The sequence below is a fragment of the Gracilinanus agilis genome, chromosome 3, assembly GCF_016433145.1.
Source record: "Gracilinanus agilis isolate LMUSP501 chromosome 3, AgileGrace, whole genome shotgun sequence".
NCBI classification, from domain to species: Eukaryota; Metazoa; Chordata; class Mammalia; order Didelphimorphia; family Didelphidae; genus Gracilinanus; species Gracilinanus agilis.
In genome coordinates, this window is record NC_058132.1 from 84,837,647 (window position 1) to 84,857,969 (window position 20,323).

Consider the following 20,323-nt stretch of genomic DNA (forward strand, 5'->3'; position numbering starts at 1 on the left):
ACATTGAAATATAACCCTTATAAACTAATACAGAAGATTCTACTATTAAAAAGCAAAATTTTGAAAAATATACATTTAACACAACATTGCATAAGTTTTTACATTAAAGGTTAACCAAACATGAAACTTACTTATGCAAATTACATTTAAATTGATAAAGATATAAAAAATCTTATTCTAAATTATACAAAACCGAACATTTACACAAAACTGTATGTATGTAACAGACTTACACAGAGACTCTAAAATGACACCCCCCACCCTCCCTTCTTGCTAACTTCCATATTACTATTGTAGGTACTACCATATTCCCAGTCACCCAGACTCCCAACCTAAGGGCCATCCTAAATTCCTTTCTTTCTTCCCTTACCATACCCAGTTATTAGTTGCCAAGTCCAGCCATTTCTCTCTTTGTAAAAAAATCTCATAAACACTTTCCTTTGATACTGTCACCACCTTAGCTCAAGCTACACTTGAATGATTATAAATAGCCTGCTAACTCAAGTCTTTTTCCACTCTAATCTATTCTCCGTGCCTCAGTCAAATTAATTTGGAGACTTTCCCCCAATTTACTCTATTTACATATAGTGATTTATGTGTTTTCTCCCTCATAGCCTATGAGCTTCTTGAGAGCAGGAGCTATTTTTTGCCTTTCTTTGTAGTCCTCTGTTTAGCAAAGTACCTGGCATATAATACCTATACAATAAATGCTTTTTATCTGGCCATGCTTATAAGGAAGGGTACACATTTGTGAGTTGGCTTGTCATGATTAGACATTTAGGGATGAATTGCCCTTCATGCAAATCAATCTTAGAACTATGAGATCATTAACAATGTACTGTACAAATGAGCCAATTAATGATTTGGTCAGAACCTGAATGTAATATTTCCTTTTTCTCACTCCCAAGTCAGAATTAACAACCCTGCTTTGATCAAGTGTGGACTGAATTAGATGCCTTCTGAGACACTTTCGAATCCTGAGAATTTGTAATTCTTGTGTTAGTTGATTTGATTAATACAGATTAAAAAACAGTTTTATATCATCTTCATTAAAAAATATATCTCTGGGACAGCTAGGTAGCACAATGGATAGAGTGCCAGGCCTAGAGATAGGAGGTCTTGGGTTCAGTTCAGGCTTCAGACATTTACTAGCTATAATCTTAGGCAATTCACTTAACCCCAAATGTCTCACCCTTGCTGCTCTTCTGTCTTAAAATTGTTGCTAAGTTTGAAAGTAAGGGTTAAAAAAAAAATATTCCTTTTGCCTCTCCTACCCAGAGATCCATTGTTTGTAACAAATGGGAAAAAAGAAATCCACAAAACTAATACGTCAACCAACTCTTTACAATATATTTCTGTAGCCATAGTGACCTCATCTATTCAGAAAGGGAAGGAATGACATTTTTTCTCAACTTTTTTTTAGGTCCAAGACTTGTCGTAATTTCTGTAATTTTTTTTAATCAAACAAATCCCTTTGGGTAAATCTTCTCACAAATTACCCACCCTTTTCTCCTCCTAGCTGGTGTCTCTCTAAATGGGCATGTTAGTCCAGGAAAAAGAACACTTTTGAGCAGAAGGATAGTGGTCTTCAAATATTTGAACATTTCTCCTCAGTAAGAAGTATCCAACTTAGATTGCTTGGACATGGAAGGCCAAATGAAGATCAAAGGGTGGAAGCTAAGAGGTAGATTTCTGTTAGCTGGTTATAAGGAAAAACTTCCTGTCATTTAAAGCTGCTGTATGAGGGAGTGCGTTCTTCTTATTTATATGGTCTTCTATCAGAAATTGGGTGACTACTTGTCTGAAATATTAGAGGTGCCCCCTACATCCTATAGTGCGGAAAATATAATTTTGCCGGTTCCTCCCAACTGATATCCCATGAAATGAATGGTGTTTACTAGATTATTTCTTTGTACAAGTAGCATAACAAAGTAGAGCCAGTTCTTGATCAGGCAAATGTGGATTTAAAAGGTATCCCAGAGACTTGTTAGCTCTGTGATTTAGGCAAAACCATTTACCCTTTCTCTGCCCAGTTTCCTCATCAATGAAATGAAGGGTTTGGACTCAATGGCCTCCAAAGGCTCTTTCAGCTCTAAATTTATGATCTTTTCTACTGTTTATTTGTAACCTTTCCTGGGGTAAGGGTTGGGATGGAGACTATATTCTGCTCTTCCCATTCTTTTCACTTTGGTTTCCTGCTTTCTGGACATGAAAACCCATTGTTTAACTATTTTGGTATTACTTTCTGTAGCAGGATCAATAAGGTCTGCATGGGTTGTACATACAGTAATTGCAGGCTGTGATTATAGTATTAGCACCCAGACCTTTGCATAGGTTGTATCTATCTTCATTCAGAATTTTAATTGCATTGATCTCCATGGTCGTTTACTTTCTTAGTATATCTAGGAAACAGAAAGGGGATTGAATCTTTCCATTTTATAGATGGGGAAACCTAGCATCATGGGAATATCTAGTATAGCATTGGGGAAGGTTTTCAAGTTTGCATGCCCAAACTGCAACTTTAAGCTGCCTATGAGCCCCCCCGTATCACCCAAAAGAGTGGAGGGAGGAAGAGCTCACTTTGGGTGGTTGGACAGAGGGGTGGGACATGCAAAAAATGTTCCCAGGAGCTGGGAAGAGAGGGAATGGAGCAATCCCCCAGTGCCAGCCTGGCACATATGCCAATACTTTGCTTACACTAACCTAGTAGATAATGTAGTTTCAATACAGTACAACTACATTGAAAGGTAAACAGAATGATAAGTATGGAGAAGGTTCAGTTGAAGGAGGAAGGCAACTTTGAACCATTTGTTGAAATTAGTGAGAGGAACAGATTAAAATAGAGGAAGCAGAAAAATGACATGAACAAAATTTAGGCACAGAGTATGCATATAAGTTCAAGCTAGGTAGTATTGGCTGGAGCAAGAAGAGCACTGAGGTCATTTGAGGTAGGGTAGGAGAGGAATCAGGTGAAGGGAAGTCATTATCACATGTTCATCCCAAACATATAGAAACAGGTAATGTTGTTCAGGCTAAACAAAGATACAAGACCGAAAATGTCATGCACCTAATGAACTTTAGAAGATGTTCTGTGGAATAAATGTGGAATAAAGAGAGGAAAATTTTCTCTCTTGAAATGACAAGAACAAAAAGTGAATCACCTACCGTAGTGGTATGAAACTCAAATAGAAAGGAAACACTAAACTGTACATAAGGATCCCTACTGGCAGCATATCAACTTAGAAAACCACATATTAAGATGCAAAGAGGAATAAAGACAGAGTGAAAGGAATTAGGAAAATATTGGTCACAATAGGTTGAGAATCCTGAAAAAAAAAACTCAACTTCTTCATCCTTTCCTTTCTATTTCCTCTCTTTTTTCATTGTTTCTTCATGTTTTATCTTTTTTCCTCATTCTATACCTCTTTTCCTAAATATTTCATTCTCTCAGGCTCATTTCCTTTATATTTCCCCCTACTTTTTTCTTCCTTTTATTCCACCAAACCTATTTTACTTCTTTTCTCCCTTTTTCTCCTTGTTCCATTTCTTCTCCCTTGAAAGACTGTGAAGCACACAATTGGAGACCTATATGATTTCTTTCACTTTCTCACTCTGGCCTGGAAACAGATAGCCAATAATGATCAGGTCCAATCAGGGAAATAATTCAGGTTACATTTCTTAGTTCAAGGACAGAAGCAAATAACATTCTCTGGACTCTTGCCTTCTCATATAGGTTTTTTTTCAAATGCTGAAAACAATCTCCTAAAATTGAGGAAATTAGGTCAATTGGAAATGCAAACTGTTTCTTTTGACAAAGAGTAGTGGTTCCAGGGAAATGATACTGATAAATAACAGTCTCTCTTTTCCAGAGCCAGAAGCTTGTAACCCTTTTACAAAGAAGGACAAAGATGTTTATGGGGGGATGGGGCAGATGGAATAGGTAGGTAAAGTTCAGGAAGTTAGGTGGTACAGTGAATAGAGTGCCAGTCCTGGAGTCAGAAAGATTTTGGCCTCTGACACTAGCTATGTGACCTTGGGCAAGACACTTAACCCTTTTTGCCTCAGTTTTCTCATCTGTCAAATGGAGAAGGAAATGGCAAAGCACTCCATTATCTTTACCAGAAAACCCCAAAGGGGTCATGAGGAGTTGGACATCACCAAACAACAACAACAAAGAGGTAGAGATGAGCTACATAATTAGAATCTTATGACATTATAAAGCAGATGGAAGAGAAGACTACTCCTTTTTTAACCATACCTGGAGACATTTCTTTCCATGGATTCACATTAAAGGAAGGCAGCCTTACAGATTTCAGTCATCTATATTATTATGAGTGGTAATCATCAAAACAATCTGGTATGGCTAAGAAATAATATAGTAGATTAGTGGAATAGATTAGTTACACAATATACGGTAAATGACCATAGTAATTTAATAATTAAGCCTAAAGATCTATTAACTTTAAAAATAGGGGAACCAAAGTAGTTAGAAAGAACAAGTCTTTGAACCAGACAAAGGAAACAATGCTCTAATGGACACTACCTAGATACCATGGGAGAAACTTCTAAGACAAAAGGGTACTTAAGATTTGATTATATCTACTAATTCTATCTAGGCTGAGATCATTGGGTACTTTTAAGGTTTATGGTTCAGTCTAAGACAAGGGTCAATCTGGTAGTTCCCTAAAAGCTAGTTTCCAAGGGAGAAAGGTAAATTTGGGGGTTCCATAAAACAAGTTCATCATATCCAACATATTGTGGTATATGTGGAAAATTATGGAGATTTAAGTAAGAGATTAGTTGAAACTATCAATAATTTTAGCAAAGTAATAGGATACAATATAAACCTACATAAATCATTGGCATTTTTATATGTTACTGACAAAATTCTAAAAGAAGAGATAGAAAGAGATACTCCATTTAAAATAATCATGGATAAAATAAAATACTTGGGAGTATACATGCCAAAACAAACTCAAGAAATATATGAATATAATTATAAAACATTTTTTATACAAATAAAGTCAAATATAAATTACTAGAGAAATATTATTAAAACATGGACAGAGCCAACATGATTCAAATGGCAATCCTACCTAAGCTAATCTACTTATTCAATGCCATCACAATTAAATTACCAAAAAATTATTTTATTGTTAGAAAAAAATATTAACAGAATTCATTTGGAAAAGCAAAAGATCAATAATATCAAAATAATTAATTAAAATAACATAAAAGTACCAGATTTTAAATTATATTATAAAGTCATAATTATCCAAACTATCTGGTGCTGGCTAAGAAAGAGAAAAATAGATCAGTATAACAGAACAGACACACAACACATCACAGTAAAAGATTATCATTATCTTGTATTTGACAAAAGCATAGATCCAGGTCTTAGAGATAAGGAATCACTACTTGGTAAGAAATAGCTGGGATACTTGGAAGCTAGTTTGTCAGAAACTAGATATAGAACAATATCTTACACCATTCACTAATATATATAATCTAGACATAAAAGGAGGTATCATAAAGTTTGAAGAACAGGGAACATATTACCTATCAGTTTTATGGATAGGAGAGAAATCTATGCATCAACAAGAGATGAAGAGCATTGTGAAATATATTATAGAAAATTTTCAGTATGTTAAATCGAAAGAGTTTTTGTACTTTGTGAATTGGAAGTCTAAGAGGATCTTGAAATAACAAGATGTACCCTTTTTAGCTACTATTCAAAATGAAATACCAGGGAAACCCATCGTTAAAATGGAATATATTTTATTGAGAGAGAAAATATATGAAGCAGTGGCTCACATCATGGACCTGAGATAGTGATCCACAGATTTACAGAGAGAAAGATGTGTGGCCATGCCTCAAGTCATTGACCTGAGACAAAATGACCTCAAAATTTACAGAAAACCCCTTTATTTGTAAAAAAACAACACTACAATCCTCAATTTAAATGACACATTCAAACCTTCTTGGAGCAAATATCAAGAGTTGGAGACAAGTTTTAATACAGAAATAAAGGATAGGAATATTAAATTGATTAGCTTTATAATGGATACAAAGGAAGAAGGAGTTCATGGCTGGATTATCCAGGAGAGACTGATGTTTTACAATGGATACAAGAGGTTGATTCCAGCCATGGGCTTGACCACCTGGGAGAGGCCTCTGATAAGGTCAGTCCGGAACTTCTCTTAAGGCAAATTCCCCAAGGACTGGGGAAAACTTATTAACATCTTAAAGTACAAATTCAAAAGATCCAACCCAAAACACTTAACTGTTTCTGTCTCTCTCAGTCCAAGAAGAGATTAGGAGACCTTTGTATTAAGGATGAGGGTAGGATAATCATGGGGGGATAGGAAAGACTAACTTCTACTAGGCTCCTAGGGGTATTTATTTGAACTTGCTACTATTACTCTTAAAAGATTAAAGTTATAAGCCAAAATGTTACTCTGAGAATTATATATTCATTCCACCTCACACAATACAAATAGAGTAAATGTTGCCAAGATTAGAAGGAAAGCAGAAAATTGAGGAAGGATTTTATTGAAAGCCTCTCAGTTTGAGGTCTCATATCTAAAACATATAGAGAACTTTTTGAAATGTATTAGAATAACAGGTACCCCAATTGATAAATGGGCAAAGAATATGAATAAAAATTTTCAAATGAAGAACTACAAACCAATAGGTATATTATGTGAGATAAAAAATGATAAGTACCTCATTCAAAAATGAGCACCAGTGCCCTACTCACTCAAATTAACAAAACCTGGAATCAGAAGAAGTAAAAAGAGGTGGTTGTTTATTCCCTTCATGAAAGAGAGCACTTCAGTGATGGGCTAAGAAGTACTAACTGACTAGGCCACAAACAAGCAATATATATAAGTTCCCAACACAAGGCTCCTTCTCACTCCCTGGACAGGCACTGGGCCTTGACCCATAATCCAAAACACCTGAATTTCTGTGTGGCTTGAGAAATCAGTGTGATATTCTCAATATCAATACTCCTAAGATCCCAGGAGAAGTAAGTAAAACTGGTCCCTCCAAGACATTCTTCTCCCTACAGGACAAGATTACCCCACCCCACCCTTCTCCCTGCAGGTCAAGGTTACCTCACCCCCTTCAAAATACAAAGACCTCCTAAACTCCATTGGTCCCAAGTTATATAAACCTTATTCCATTCATTCAAAAGGAAAACCTCTGTCTCAGACCATTGTAAAAATGTTATGATCCCTTGAGGGAGGCTTGATTGTATCAGGATTTTCATATAAATAAACAATTTTTCTGTAAATCTTTGGGCATTTGTCTTAAGTTAATGACTTGAGGCAATGTCCCACATTTCTCTGTAAATTTTTATAGGGGGGGCAATTTGTCTTTTTGGTTAATGACTTGAGGCCTTGCCCCATATTTCTCTGTCTCTCCCAAATAAAGCATTGCATTTTAAGTAATGGTTCTCCCCAGTCTTATTTTGAAAAGTGGCTAAAGAGGGTACATCTTGTTACCTCAAGACCCCCTTTAAACTTCCACTTCACACATTTCCAACCCAGTTCAGGTGAGTTAAGGGGAGCAACTAAGTCGTTCATTGCCCCTTCTGTCCTTCACCAATCTCCTTTCCAAACCTGTCCCAGAGTCCTCAGTCAACAATAGGTAACAAACTAGCCTTTGTAAGATGAATACTCATTGTAAAAATAGGACACTTGATTCTGTCTCATACAATATGAAAAATGTTCTAAATCTCGACTAATTAGAGAAATGCAAACCAAAACAATTCCAAAATATCATCTCTTATCCATTAGATTGGCTAAAACGACAGAAAGGTAAAATGACAAATGTTAAAGGAGATTTGGAAAAATGGGGACACTAATACCCTGTTGGTAGTGCTATGAATTGATTCAGCCATTTTGGAGAGCAAATTAGATTTACATCTAGAGAGTTATAAAACTGTGTACAATAGAGTTGCTGGGTCTCTTTCCCAAGGAGAGGGAGGAAAGAGTAATAAGCAGGCGTGAACACATGTTATTTGGGCAGTTTTTTGGGTAGGATGGTACTAGACAGCATGTTATCTGTAACTGACATGGTAGATTCACAAATCTCTTTGTAGAAGAGGTGAGAACCAATATGCTATAGTAGGTATAATACTAAATTAGACATTAAGATTTTTAGTCTTAGTTATTCTTGCTCATTGTATGAGCTTACACAGGTGTCTTCCTTTTTTATATGCCCCTTTTCTTTATAAAACAAGACTGATCTAGATGATCTCAACAGTCTTTTTCAGTAACACTATTCTATAATTCTTTGAAAATATTTAACCTAACTCTTTTTCTGAACCACTTAGGTAGTAATAATGGAGCTAGGTAGCTGCAAATTTTCAAGGCTAATCTTTGTAAATTGGAGATATTTTGCATTTTCCTTAATGGCAGATATTTATTTTATTTTATTTTTTAATACTTATGAAACTTCTTTCTTTATTAATTTTAATTTTAATTTTGAATATTTTCACATAGTTACATGTTTCATGTTCTTTCCCTCTCCCCCAAACCCTCTCACCCCTCTGTAGCCAACGTATAATTCCACTGGGTTTTACATGTATTATTGATTAAGACCTAATTCCATATTATTGATAGTTGGACTAGAGTTATTTTTTAGTGTTTACATTCCCCAATAATATTCCCATCAGGCCATGTGATCAAGGAGTTGTTTTTCTTCTGTGTTTCTACTCCCACAGTTCTTTCTCTGAATGTGGCTAGTTTTCTTTCCCATAAGTCCCTCAGAATGGCAAATCTTTAAAAGGCAGACATTGTTGTTAATTTAATCCCTAATGGCATAAAATCAGTTCAAATTCTTATTTGTGGGGGAACACCACTTATCTCTTACTTAAAAATTAAGATTTGTTTTGTTTTCCCTTAATTATGCTCTTTAATTAATTAACTAATTAATTAGTTTTTTTGATTATGATCTTTATAACCATTTTTTTTCATGGGCAGGGCAATTCAGAGATCTAATTTGGTAGAGCCCCAACTCCACCACTAGTTAATTGTATTCTTATTTATTTTTATTTTATTTTTATATTTTTAAACCCTTAACTTCTGTGTATTAGTTCCTTGGTGGAAGAGTGGTAAGGGTAGGCAATGGGGGTCAAGTGACTTGCCCAAGGTCACACAGCTGGGAAGTGTCTGAGGCCAGATTTGAACCTAGGACCTTGTCTCTAGGCCTGACTCTCAATCCACTGAGCTACCCAGCTGCCCCCAAGTTAATTGTATTCTTGATGATCACATTCATTGTAGCCTTATGACAGTGCCTTTATTTAAGAAAACTTTTATTTACCATTAAGGATGGCCCCAAAGCTCAAGAATAGTGCTAGTAGAGCAGTTGTGATCCTGAATCCATTGTTTCATTTACCTGTTCTTTAATAGCAGGTGTTCATTTATATCTACAGTAGTTCTTGGAATATCCCTCAAGAATATGAGAACGTTATTGTATAAGGATTATTAAACACTAGACAAATGAGTAAACAAAACTACCTGTCCTCCTCAGACGGGTATGCTATTTGATTCCTTCACAAATAAGGATCTATAATTAGGTCAGAGACAATTTTGAATAAGCATATTTTGAGCTTGACCCACAAGGTTAATGTGAAAGTACTCTATATTAATAGATCTATGATCTAGGTACCATTGAAGAAAACAGGATTATTTGAGGAACAAATAAGCCCTGTCTCTGTAAATCTCCCAATAAGACCCCCATTGAAATGTCCATTTTAAAATAGCTTCCTCTGGGAGAACTTGATTTCTTGCTTTCCTTGGGAGCCTATGTTGGAGGTTAGTGCTCTAACAGAATATCTTTTTTTTTTTTTATCAGAATATCTCTTAGGTATCCCAAATTTACCATTTCCCAAAGGGACTAATTGTCTTCACATTCCAGCTCATCCCACTTTTGAGCATTACTTGAGGTCAATGCTATTTATCTAGCCCCTCAGGTTTAAAATTCTGGTCACAACTTTTCATTGCCTCACATATTCAATAACTAGAGAAATGCTACTGATTTTACTCCTAAAACATCTTTCAAATTAGCTCCTTCCTCTCCTTTTGCATGGTTATTTGGCTGAAATATCTCACCTAAACTATTGTAATGACCTAATTAGTTTCCCTGTCTTGAGTCTCACCTCTCTCCAAATCATCTATATACCACACAGATGCCAAAGCGATTTTCATAAAGGGTAGACCTTATTCACATTCCCCTTAAAAGACTCCAGTGGTTTCCTATTACCTTTAGAATCACATACAAGTCCCTCTTTTTGACATATAAAGTCATTTGCAACTTTTCTCCAACCTACATTGTATTGATAGTGTTATGTTACATTATATAATATCATTATCATATATCATCATCTCATATCATACATATAATATTATAATCCTCTTTATGGACTCTGATCCAGTCCAACTGTCTTTTTTTTTTTTTTGCTATTTTGCTTACATAGGTAACTTTTTTTTGCCTTTTGCATGAATTTTCAGTAGTCCTCCATGCCTTGAAGACACTGCCTTCCCTTTTCATCTCTTGTGATCCTTAGTTTCCTTCAAAAATCAATCAATTTCTACATTTTACAGGAAGCCATTTCAGATTATCTTCAGCTGCTAGAGACCCTCCACCCCCAGCTACCCAGTCTTTATATATAATTATATATATACATATCTTTCCCAAGAGAATATGAGCTTTTAAAAGCACAAATGGTTTAATTTTTGTCCCCAGCATCTAGCACAGTCCCTAGTAAAGGGCCTAATTAACACTTGTTGCTTGAGAAGTTGCCTGATTAAACTTATCCAAATCATGATCCTATGTTCTGAAACTGGGAAAGAGGTAGAGAAATTTGTTCTAAAGTACTTCCCCCATTCCTACATGAGTGTTGAGGAGATGAGAGAAATAATTTCTACAGTAGGAAGTCCCTCTGTTGGAGATGTATTAGTTCTTCAAGCTGTAGGAACATAGGAAACTTTGGTGAAATGTCTTATAGGTGGAACAGATAATCCAGGGAGGGATCTTCTTCAACTACTACCACACTAATACTTGAAATTTCCCCTTTAGTGCTTTATTATTTTTGATTCAGCATTATCCCTTTCTAAGAGTTCTTTTAAAAATGTTCTTCCTTCCCTGAGAGGTGGCCATTAATTTCCCCACATGTGTTATTAAGAATGCATGAGTTTATCACACCTGGCTTCTTTGGTAATTGTTCTATTGTATCAGAACAGGACCCTTTGCATGTAAAGGGTGGTGTTTTGAAAGGTAAAAGTATAAAAAGGGGAGGTAAGGTATTGTTCTCATTTACTGAGATGGTTCTTGACTTCAGTGATAGTTATCAGCCCAGTTCACTCCAGCCTAGCCCTAGAATGTAACCTAGGAATCAACCCAACATCTCCTAGCAGTCCCAAGAGAAAGGGAACGTTCACTAGCTGTTTTGTAATTCTGTCTGTAGAAGAGAACTAACATTTGTGAATCTCTTGCCATCATCTTTTGTTCCTTTTTTTTTTTTTTTTTTACCAAAAATAAATAAATAAATGAAAAATAACAGAAAAGGCCCAAGTAAGGTCTTGATTAGGGAAGGTAGGATTTAAGGAATTGAGACCTAATTTGATCTACTGTTCTCATTGCAGTTTCCTGCTTTTTCAACTTTACCAGCCCATCTGGTATTGTCCTATCCCCGAATTATCCTGAGGAATATGGCAATCACTTGCACTGTGTCTGGCTCATCCTTGCCAAGCCTGAGAGCCGCATCCACCTGGCCTTCAATGATATTGATGTGGAACCTCAGTTTGATTTCCTGGCCATCAAAGATGGTGCTACAGCTGAATCTCCTGTTCTGGGCACCTTCTCAGGAAGTCAGATCCCTTCTTCACTTACCAGCAGTGGACATGTGGCCCGACTTGAGTTCCAGACAGACCACTCAACAGGGAAAAGAGGCTTTAACATCACCTTCACCAGTGAGTCAAAGCATCCTTCCTTACCCTTATTCTGTGGGTGTGGACCACAGGGAAGGAGGTAGGAAATTTTGTTATTAATTTAGTAGGAAAGATAAGAATACTGGAAATCACTCACTGTGAAAAAATAAGAAAGTGATATTATATCAGGGACTAGAGAACAGGGGGTGGAGTAATCCAGAGAAGGTATGTGGAGTTCTGGAATGATCAAGATTTCTTTCTTTTAGTTGCACTATAATCTTTTCATGCCCATAAAATATCCTTGCCCAAATTATTTAGTATTAATAGCAGGATTTGGAGTCCTTTTTTCTGTTCACTAGCTTATGCTTATAACCTCACCTCTCGAAGACTGGAAAGTGTTGAATCAAATCAACAAAGAATGGAAAAAGAAATAAAGGACAGTTTATATTAAGAAGGGAAAAAAAGATCCAGAATATTTTAGTGGGCCATAAACTCAGTTAAATACAGCATTATGCCATGGCAGCCAGAAAGAGTCTATTTGATTATAGGATTTACTAATAGAAACACAGTGCCCAGAATGTATGAGGTTATGGTCCCATTCTACTCTGCCCTGGTCAGACTCCATCTGGAATATTGTATTATGTTCTGGGCACCACATTTTAGGAGGGATATTGACGTATTGGAATATGCCCAGAGTAAGAAAGGCAGGTGACTGGACATCATATCATATGAGAATGAATTGAAAGCAACAGTATTCTTTAGTTTGAACATATTTGAAGGGCTGTCATGTGGAAGAGAGATTAGTTTGAGGAGCCAGGAAACAAAGGATGAAAGATAATTATTAGCAAAAAGTCTTAACTGCTTGGAGATGACCCCAGGTTTCTGGCTAGCATATTCATACTATGTAACACAGCCCTGTTTATCAATACTTTCCATAGTAACTAGTAGAAAGAATGAGTGATAGTTGGAATGTTTATCTGGGTGTATGTGGTATGGATACATGTTTATATTTCTGTAACATATTTCCAGTGTGAATGCACTCATTTAACTCATGGAATCTCAGAAATTATTTTAGAACACATCAAATCTTATCTCTTACTCAGTGAAAGAATCCTCTCTATATCATGTAGATGACATGGAGTCATCCAGCCTGTTTGAATACTTCCAGTATTAGAGAATTCACTGAAGAAGCTCCTTTCATTACTAGACATCTCTAATTGTTAGAAAATTCTTTCTTATAATAACAATGCTTATATAATGCTTTAAGGTTTATTTTCCTCTTCATAAGTCTTGTGAGGTCAGTAATGTAGGCATTATATTTCAGATGAGAGAAGTAAGATTCAAAGAGAATGTGGGTCTTACTCAGGGTCACAGTGCTTAGAGCCAAGACCCAAATTCAGGTCATATGACTCTAGAATTAGCATTTATATTTACATAGCTATGTTGTTTCTCACATTAAGCTTCAGCTCTCCCTTCTAATGACTTTTATCCTTTGGTGCTAATTTGACTCTGGAGTAATGTGGGTAGTCTTTCTTTTCCATTTAATATTGCTTCAGATAATAATTAAATTAATCATAATAGTAACTGACATTCATATAATTTAATGCTTATAAAACACATTATCTCATTTGATTTTACATAGCATTTTCAAGTATACAAAGTGCTTTTCTTATATTATCTCACTTGGTCTTCATGAGAACCCTGGGAATTGACTTGCCTTTAGTTATACAGCTAATAAATAAGACTATAATAAAAAAATATATAAATATATGTTTATATATAAAATATATAAAAATAATTAAAAAAGAGAATAATTAGAGAGAAAGCACTAACAACTTTGGATAACAAATTAGGGTATCCCAGAAGGCTTTCTATAGGAGGTGGCACTTGGACTTATCCTTGTACAATGTTGAGGATTTTAAGAGATGGTAAAAAAGAGAGTGTGCGTAGGAGACAACCTATGTAAAGGCAAAGGGGATGATCACCCATGCTCCCTAACTGGCCTATTATATGGGGCAAATGAAATTCCAGAGCCCTAGCCATTTAGCTTGAGTTGTATCTGCTGGTGTGAAGCAGGAATAGTTATTGAGAGTAGTTATTTCATTTAAATGTTCTTGTGTGTGTGTGTGTGTGTGTGTGTGTGTGTATAGATAGTTGATAAAGTGATGAGTTTTAACACTAATGATTTGTAGTTTTAAAAAAAATCTAGAAAACACTTAGCATAGGTTAGCCAACATCATGCTTTTTAAGACAATATTTTCTAAACCACTTGTGCTACATGCTAATTCAAGGTTTTGCAATTTATCATAATTGCCACCAGCATCAACTAGCTTTCCCCTTTCCCAGCTAATGGCTAGTGAGAATGTTTATCAGGTTTTTGCTTTGGATTTTTTGCTTTCTGAGTCAGATGCTAAATAGTTGAGACATTAACAGGTCTTTTCCCTTTCCTACTTATGCTGGAGCTTTCCTTGTCGGAAATTTGAAAATAAAGGAAAAAATAAAGAAAAAATTAGTTTTTTCAAAGCACACTCAGAGCATTTAAGCATAAAACAAGTTTTCTATTGGAAACTTGCTTCATTAAAGACCATGAGTGTCTGTTTTTAATGGACCATTGGTGCGGATGACAATGAGGCAAAGGAATTGTTTATTGGGAAATGTTGGGAGATCTTTATTTTAAGGAACTATTCTCACATGCTTGGGATGACTCAGAAGAAACCCTGTCTTGGAGGAAAAGAAACTTCAGGTAAAGTTCCCTAGACTACTAGTCAACCAGGTCTGTATTTCATCTCTGGAGATATTATAGTACTGTAGAGAGTTTGTGAAGTGGACAATAGACTTGACTTTACATCTTATAATTTTAGTCAATCTTGGATCAGCAGTTTCTAGTGAAAATTCTTCTTCCTATGTTCAAGTGCCTAATTACTGGGCTGGACCCAGGTTTAGAGTGGGAGGTGGAAAGAAGGCTACTTTGTCTTCCCCTCCATTGCAGGCTTTGGGGAAGGCATTGGCGGAGGTCCGGGCTTGGTGACTGTGATGTGGTGGCTTTATTTCTGGAGTCAGCCCAGGCTAACCAGCCTCCATCTTATACAGCATTCCGACACAACGAGTGCCCCGACCCTGGTGTTCCTGTGAATGGCAAACGATTTGGTGACAGCCTCCAGTTGGGCAGCTCCATCTCCTTTCTCTGTGATGAGGGCTTCCTGGGGACTCATGGCTCAGAGACAGTAACTTGCATCTTAAAAGAGGGCAGTGTGGTTTGGAACAATGCTGTGCTTCGGTGTGAAGGTATCTACCATTCCTAGGAGGGGTGGGTTTTTCATTTGGGTGGAGGGATGGGAAGCAGGGGGTATCCCAGATGCCATAGGGGTAGAATTTTGGTCAGCAAAGTTTAAGCGATCCATTCCTCTCTTTAAAATCTCCCTCTCCCATCCCTAACCCATACTCCCTATCCCCTTTCCTGCCCCTAGCCACATGTTTCCTTTTTTACTCTTTTTCATTCAGTACACATTGAGGCTGGTAATGGTGACCATATAATTCCATTGGAAGCTTATGTATTAGAACAAGAGATTAGGCTCCAAGGAATAATCTCTAATGTCAGGTAGCTTAATATAGTGGAAAGAGTCCTGAACATGGACTCAGGAGAGATAGCTTCTTTTGTATCTTTGCTACTCAGTAACTGTGACCTTGGGCAAATCACTTTTCCTTCTTAAATGTGTCCTCATCTATAAAAGGGGATCTGACAAGTGTGTAAGTGCTCTATAAGTTAGAAAATGCTACATAAATATAAAAGCTAACGTGATTAGGAAAGTGGTGGGATTTTAGGCATTTGATGAATCACAATCACAAAGCCTCTTTCTAATACCTCTATATTGACCTCATCTAGAATCTTGAATGATAGTTAGGTTCCTGGCACTATTCTATTTTTCTCTTATAAACTTTAGAGCCAGACAAGCAGTAGGTTTGATTGTCTTTTTCAGACAATGTTTATGCTATCTGATTACCTATCATTGTTACTATTCATTTCACTAAGGATCATTGACCAAGCACCCTTGCTTCTTTTGAAATCCCTGATAAAAATCTGACCTTTTATAAAAAGCCTTTTCTGATCTCCCTTAATACTAGTGTTTTCCTCTAAGATTATCTCCATTTTAGCCTTTACATATCTTATTCATACACAGCCATTTGCATGGTGTGTTCCCTTTTAGATTGTGAGCTACATGAGAGCAGGGACTGTTTTTTTTCCCTTTCCTTTGCATACCCAGCATTTTGCATAATGCCTGGCATATATCAGGCTCTTAATAAGTGCATGTTAAATTGACTTGTTGAGTTCTAAGAATCTAGCACTCTGTTCCATTGTCCCAAAAGAGCTAGCAAGAAGACTTCATCCTTGACCTAGCTAAATAAGAATAAAAACCACTTGTATTTCTCTATCACTTTGAGGCTTACCAAATGCTTTACATATATTATCTCATTTGATCCTCACAACAACCCAGAGCAGTAGGTGCTATTATTATTCCCATTTTACAGATAATGACACTGTGGCTAAGAGATTAAATTACTCTTTTAGAGTTAAATAGCTAAGTGAGAATCTAAAACAGAATTTGAACTTATGGTCTCCTGACTCTAAATCCAGAACTTTTATATACTAAAACACTGCTTTCTGAAATAATAATTCAAATATGTATAGAGGTAATTTCTTTGCAGAATTTCTGTGATGTAAATATATAAATATGTAAATATTTTTAAAATCATATTTATAGATGAGGAAAGTGAGGTTTAGAGATAGAAAAGGACTTGTGGAGAGATACTGTCAAAGTTATGACTGCATTCTAGATCTTTGGACTTCTAGTCTAAGGCTTTTTCCAAGGCCCCATGCATGTGTCAATTAGTATTTACTGAGCTCTTAGTAAATAGATTATAGGCCTGAAACAATTAATAGGAAAGCTATAGTATATCATAAAAATATGTATACAAGTTTGAGCATGGTGTGCCTAAGGACTTCAATAAGAAGACTAACTGATGAAGTTGAGGCATGTCAAAATCTGAGGATAGAAAAGGAGGTATAAGACCTGAATGTAGGAACTAGTCATTGGGATTTAGAGATGAGGTTTTGAATACCAGGCAGAAGACTTAAAATTTATTTCTAAATTATAGCAAGCTGCTGGAGGTGACAGTTTGATCATTCATTTGTTGAGCCATTCTTTGTGACCCCATTTGGAGTTTTCATGGCAAAGATACTAGAGTGGTTTGCCATTTCCTTCTCTAGCTCATTTGACAAATGAGGAAACTGAGACAGATTTAAGTGACTTACCCAGGGTCACACAGCTAGTAAGTGTCTTAGACCAAATTTGAATTCAGGAAGATGAGACTTCCTAATTCCATGCCTGGTGCTTTATCCACTCTGCCACCTTGCCGCCTTATTTTGAGCATAAAATTATAGATTTAGAGCTGGAAATAACCTTCAAGGCCATCTAGGCCAACCCCTCAATTCATAGATAAGGGCATTGAGTCCCAAAGGGAATGAATGACTTGCCCAGAGACACATATCTAGTGAGCAACACCTGATGGCATCAAATGCCCCTGAAGCTGGATTCAAATATAGACCTGCCATTTTGAAATCCAGTACACTTTCCACTGTATCATGTTGCTTCTGTTATAGGTCATAGCAGGTTGTTGAGAAAGCAGTGAGGTGATGAAAACAGTACCTGAGATAGATAGCTCATGTTTGTATACAGGGAGCTTCCTCTCCAAAATTCCACTTATAATCAATGAATGATAGTGTTATTCTACAAAATCACTTGGACTAGAAATTTGAGTCATTTTTAACTCACCCATTTCCTTCACTCCCTCCACCTAGATAATAACCAGGTCTTATTGATTCTTCCCTTGCAAAAAGTTTCTTATTTATTCTTTTCCATTTCTACACATTAATTGCTGTCTGGAGAACCACCTCAATCTCCTTGTCTCTAATCTTTTCCCTCCTTTGGTTCATCCTGTCCAGGACTCAGCTTAGTTATTCTAAACTAGTGCTTTCATCTTGCTGTTCCTCTGCTCAAGAACCTTTAGGGGATCTCTGTTTTTTATCATGGCAAGACCAAACTCCACTACTCCTGACAATTTTATTAAGTGCTTCCTGCCATAAACACCTTGTTAAGCCCTGGGGATGCAATGTCACAAGTTAAATAGTTCCTAGCCTCGAGGATCCACATTCTATGATAATATGACTGTAAATACAAAATATCTACAATGTAATTTTGATAGGGAAGATTTCATCTGGATAGGCTTAGGGAAAATGATGGAATTTTAGTTGAATATTGAGGAAGGTCAGGGGTTTTTTGAAGTGCTGATGAATAAAGGAATAGAGGAGGGTATTCTGTAGGAGGGATTGTGTAGGCAAAGTCATGGAGACGGGAGACGGAATGTCATTTATGGGAAATATCAAGTAGACAGGTTTGACTGACATAAAGTGTAAAGAGCTTAGAAAGGGAGGGTGGAGCTAGGTTGTCAAGGGTTTTAATACCAAATAGGAGAGTTTGCATTTTATCCTAGGGGCAAGAAAGAATCACTGAAGCTTTTTGAGCAGAACAGTAACATGATCATTTCTGTATGTTAGTATTACTAGTGGAGAATTATGTGGAGAATTGATCAGAAAGGAGAGATTGCTAGCAGCACAGAGACAAGTTAGAATGCTAATGTAATAGTTTAGGCAAGAGTTAATGAAGGCTACTCACAGTTTGGTCTTCTTTTTATTTTCTCTTTCTTTTAGCCTTTAGAAGTCCTAGATAATGTGATTGGGCATAGTAAATTAAGTTCCCTTCCTGGGAAGAATTCATAGTTCCTACTTAATTTTCTTTTTAAAAAAAGAGAGAGAAAAGAAAAAAAAAAGCATTATCACCAACAATACAAATATTTATAGTGTAGAGATATTTGGAGAAATCTTCTCGTTCAAAAGTTGCTACCCATGTGATCAATTTTAGATCTTTACTGATATTTTTTCCCTCCCTCCCCTCAATAGCACCCTGTGGTGGCCACTTGACATCTCCCAGTGGCACTATCCTCTCCCCTGGTTGGCCCGGCTTCTACAAGGATGCGCTGAATTGTGTGTGGGTGATTGAAGCCCAGCCAGGATACCCCATCAAAATCACTTTTGACAGGTGCTTGTGATGATGACTTGTCAGGGAGGAAATTGGGCTGGGAAGAACAAGAGGGGACTTTTTGGGAAAGGGAAAGAGGAAAAGAAGATTTTTCTGTGACAAGGGGGAGGAGAATCTTTCTGCCTGTGCTCCCAATTCTGAAAAGGAAATTTTTGAATTCCAGGTACATAGTTAGTTTTGGTCCCAAGCCTTGAAGTGGTCACACATCTGGTCCTTAAAGGTCCTTGAATGTAACCAAACAACTTATACTAAAGAATATCCAAATGATTTGCAATGCCTAGCCTTTCTAAATCTATTCCTCTTTCCAGAAACCTGAATTCACAAAGAAATCACAGGATCTCAGAATTGGAATGGACCTCAGAGGCTATCTTATTCCTATGAATTGCTAAACAAAAATCCTTTTTGTGACTTGGGATTTTTATCATTCTCAAAGGATAAGAAGTTCATTGTTCATGTAAGATTTTTTCCCCCTTCCCTTACAGATTTAAAACAGAGGTCAACTATGATACACTGGAGGTCCGAGATGGACGCACATACTCATCACCTTTGATAGGAGTCTATCATGGTACCCAAGTTCCCCAATTCCTTATCAGTACTAGCAACTACCTCTATCTCCTCTTCTCTACAGACAAGAGTCATTCTGACATTGGCTTCCAGATCAGATATGAGAGTGAGTATTGAAAGGGCAGGTGAATTGCATGATCTGACAATCACATCTTTGCTGGTGAGGTATTTCTCTGAAAGCTAGTAAGATGATATCCGAGTTTCATTATACCATGATTATGTTAGAATTCTCTATGTGTATTACTCATTCATAGAATCTTACAGATAGAAGCCACTTCAGAGATGAACTATGCCAAACCTTTCACTTTACAGATTAGCCTCTTAGAGAGAAATGACCTATCATACTTCATAGTGAGTTAATAGCAGTGTCAGAATTACAACCAAACTGTCCCAAGTACTACTAATATGTTTCCTTCTCACCTTAACACTTTTTTGTCCTTCATTTAAAGGATACCCATATTAAGCAGGTATTGTGTACCTCGTCCAGCAGATATATCAAAAGGTTTCAGTCCCCTTTGTTGAGAAGAGCAATTGCTTGGTCTTACTCTGCCTGCATGCAGATTCTGCTCTTTGAAGAGAGAGAAGAAAAACAAATTGTTCTTTGAAGAGTTTGGAAAATACTGCTGTGTTGTGGCTGGTGTCTGAGAGAATTGCAATCAGTTGAGA

General features: G+C 36.6%; 1 protein-coding gene across 1 annotated transcript in view; it reads left to right on the forward strand.

The window, feature by feature from the left end:
- Positions 1-20,323, forward strand: part of CSMD2 (CUB and Sushi multiple domains 2) — a 1,000,214-nt gene that overhangs the window by 673,987 nt on the left and 305,904 nt on the right. Inside the window, exons 14-17 of the mRNA XM_044668787.1 lie at positions 11,655-11,981; positions 15,030-15,224; positions 18,955-19,093; positions 19,576-19,763. Coding sequence (XP_044524722.1) covers positions 11,655-11,981; positions 15,030-15,224; positions 18,955-19,093; positions 19,576-19,763 — 849 coding nt within the window. The remainder of the gene's footprint in view (positions 1-11,654; positions 11,982-15,029; positions 15,225-18,954; positions 19,094-19,575; positions 19,764-20,323) is intronic.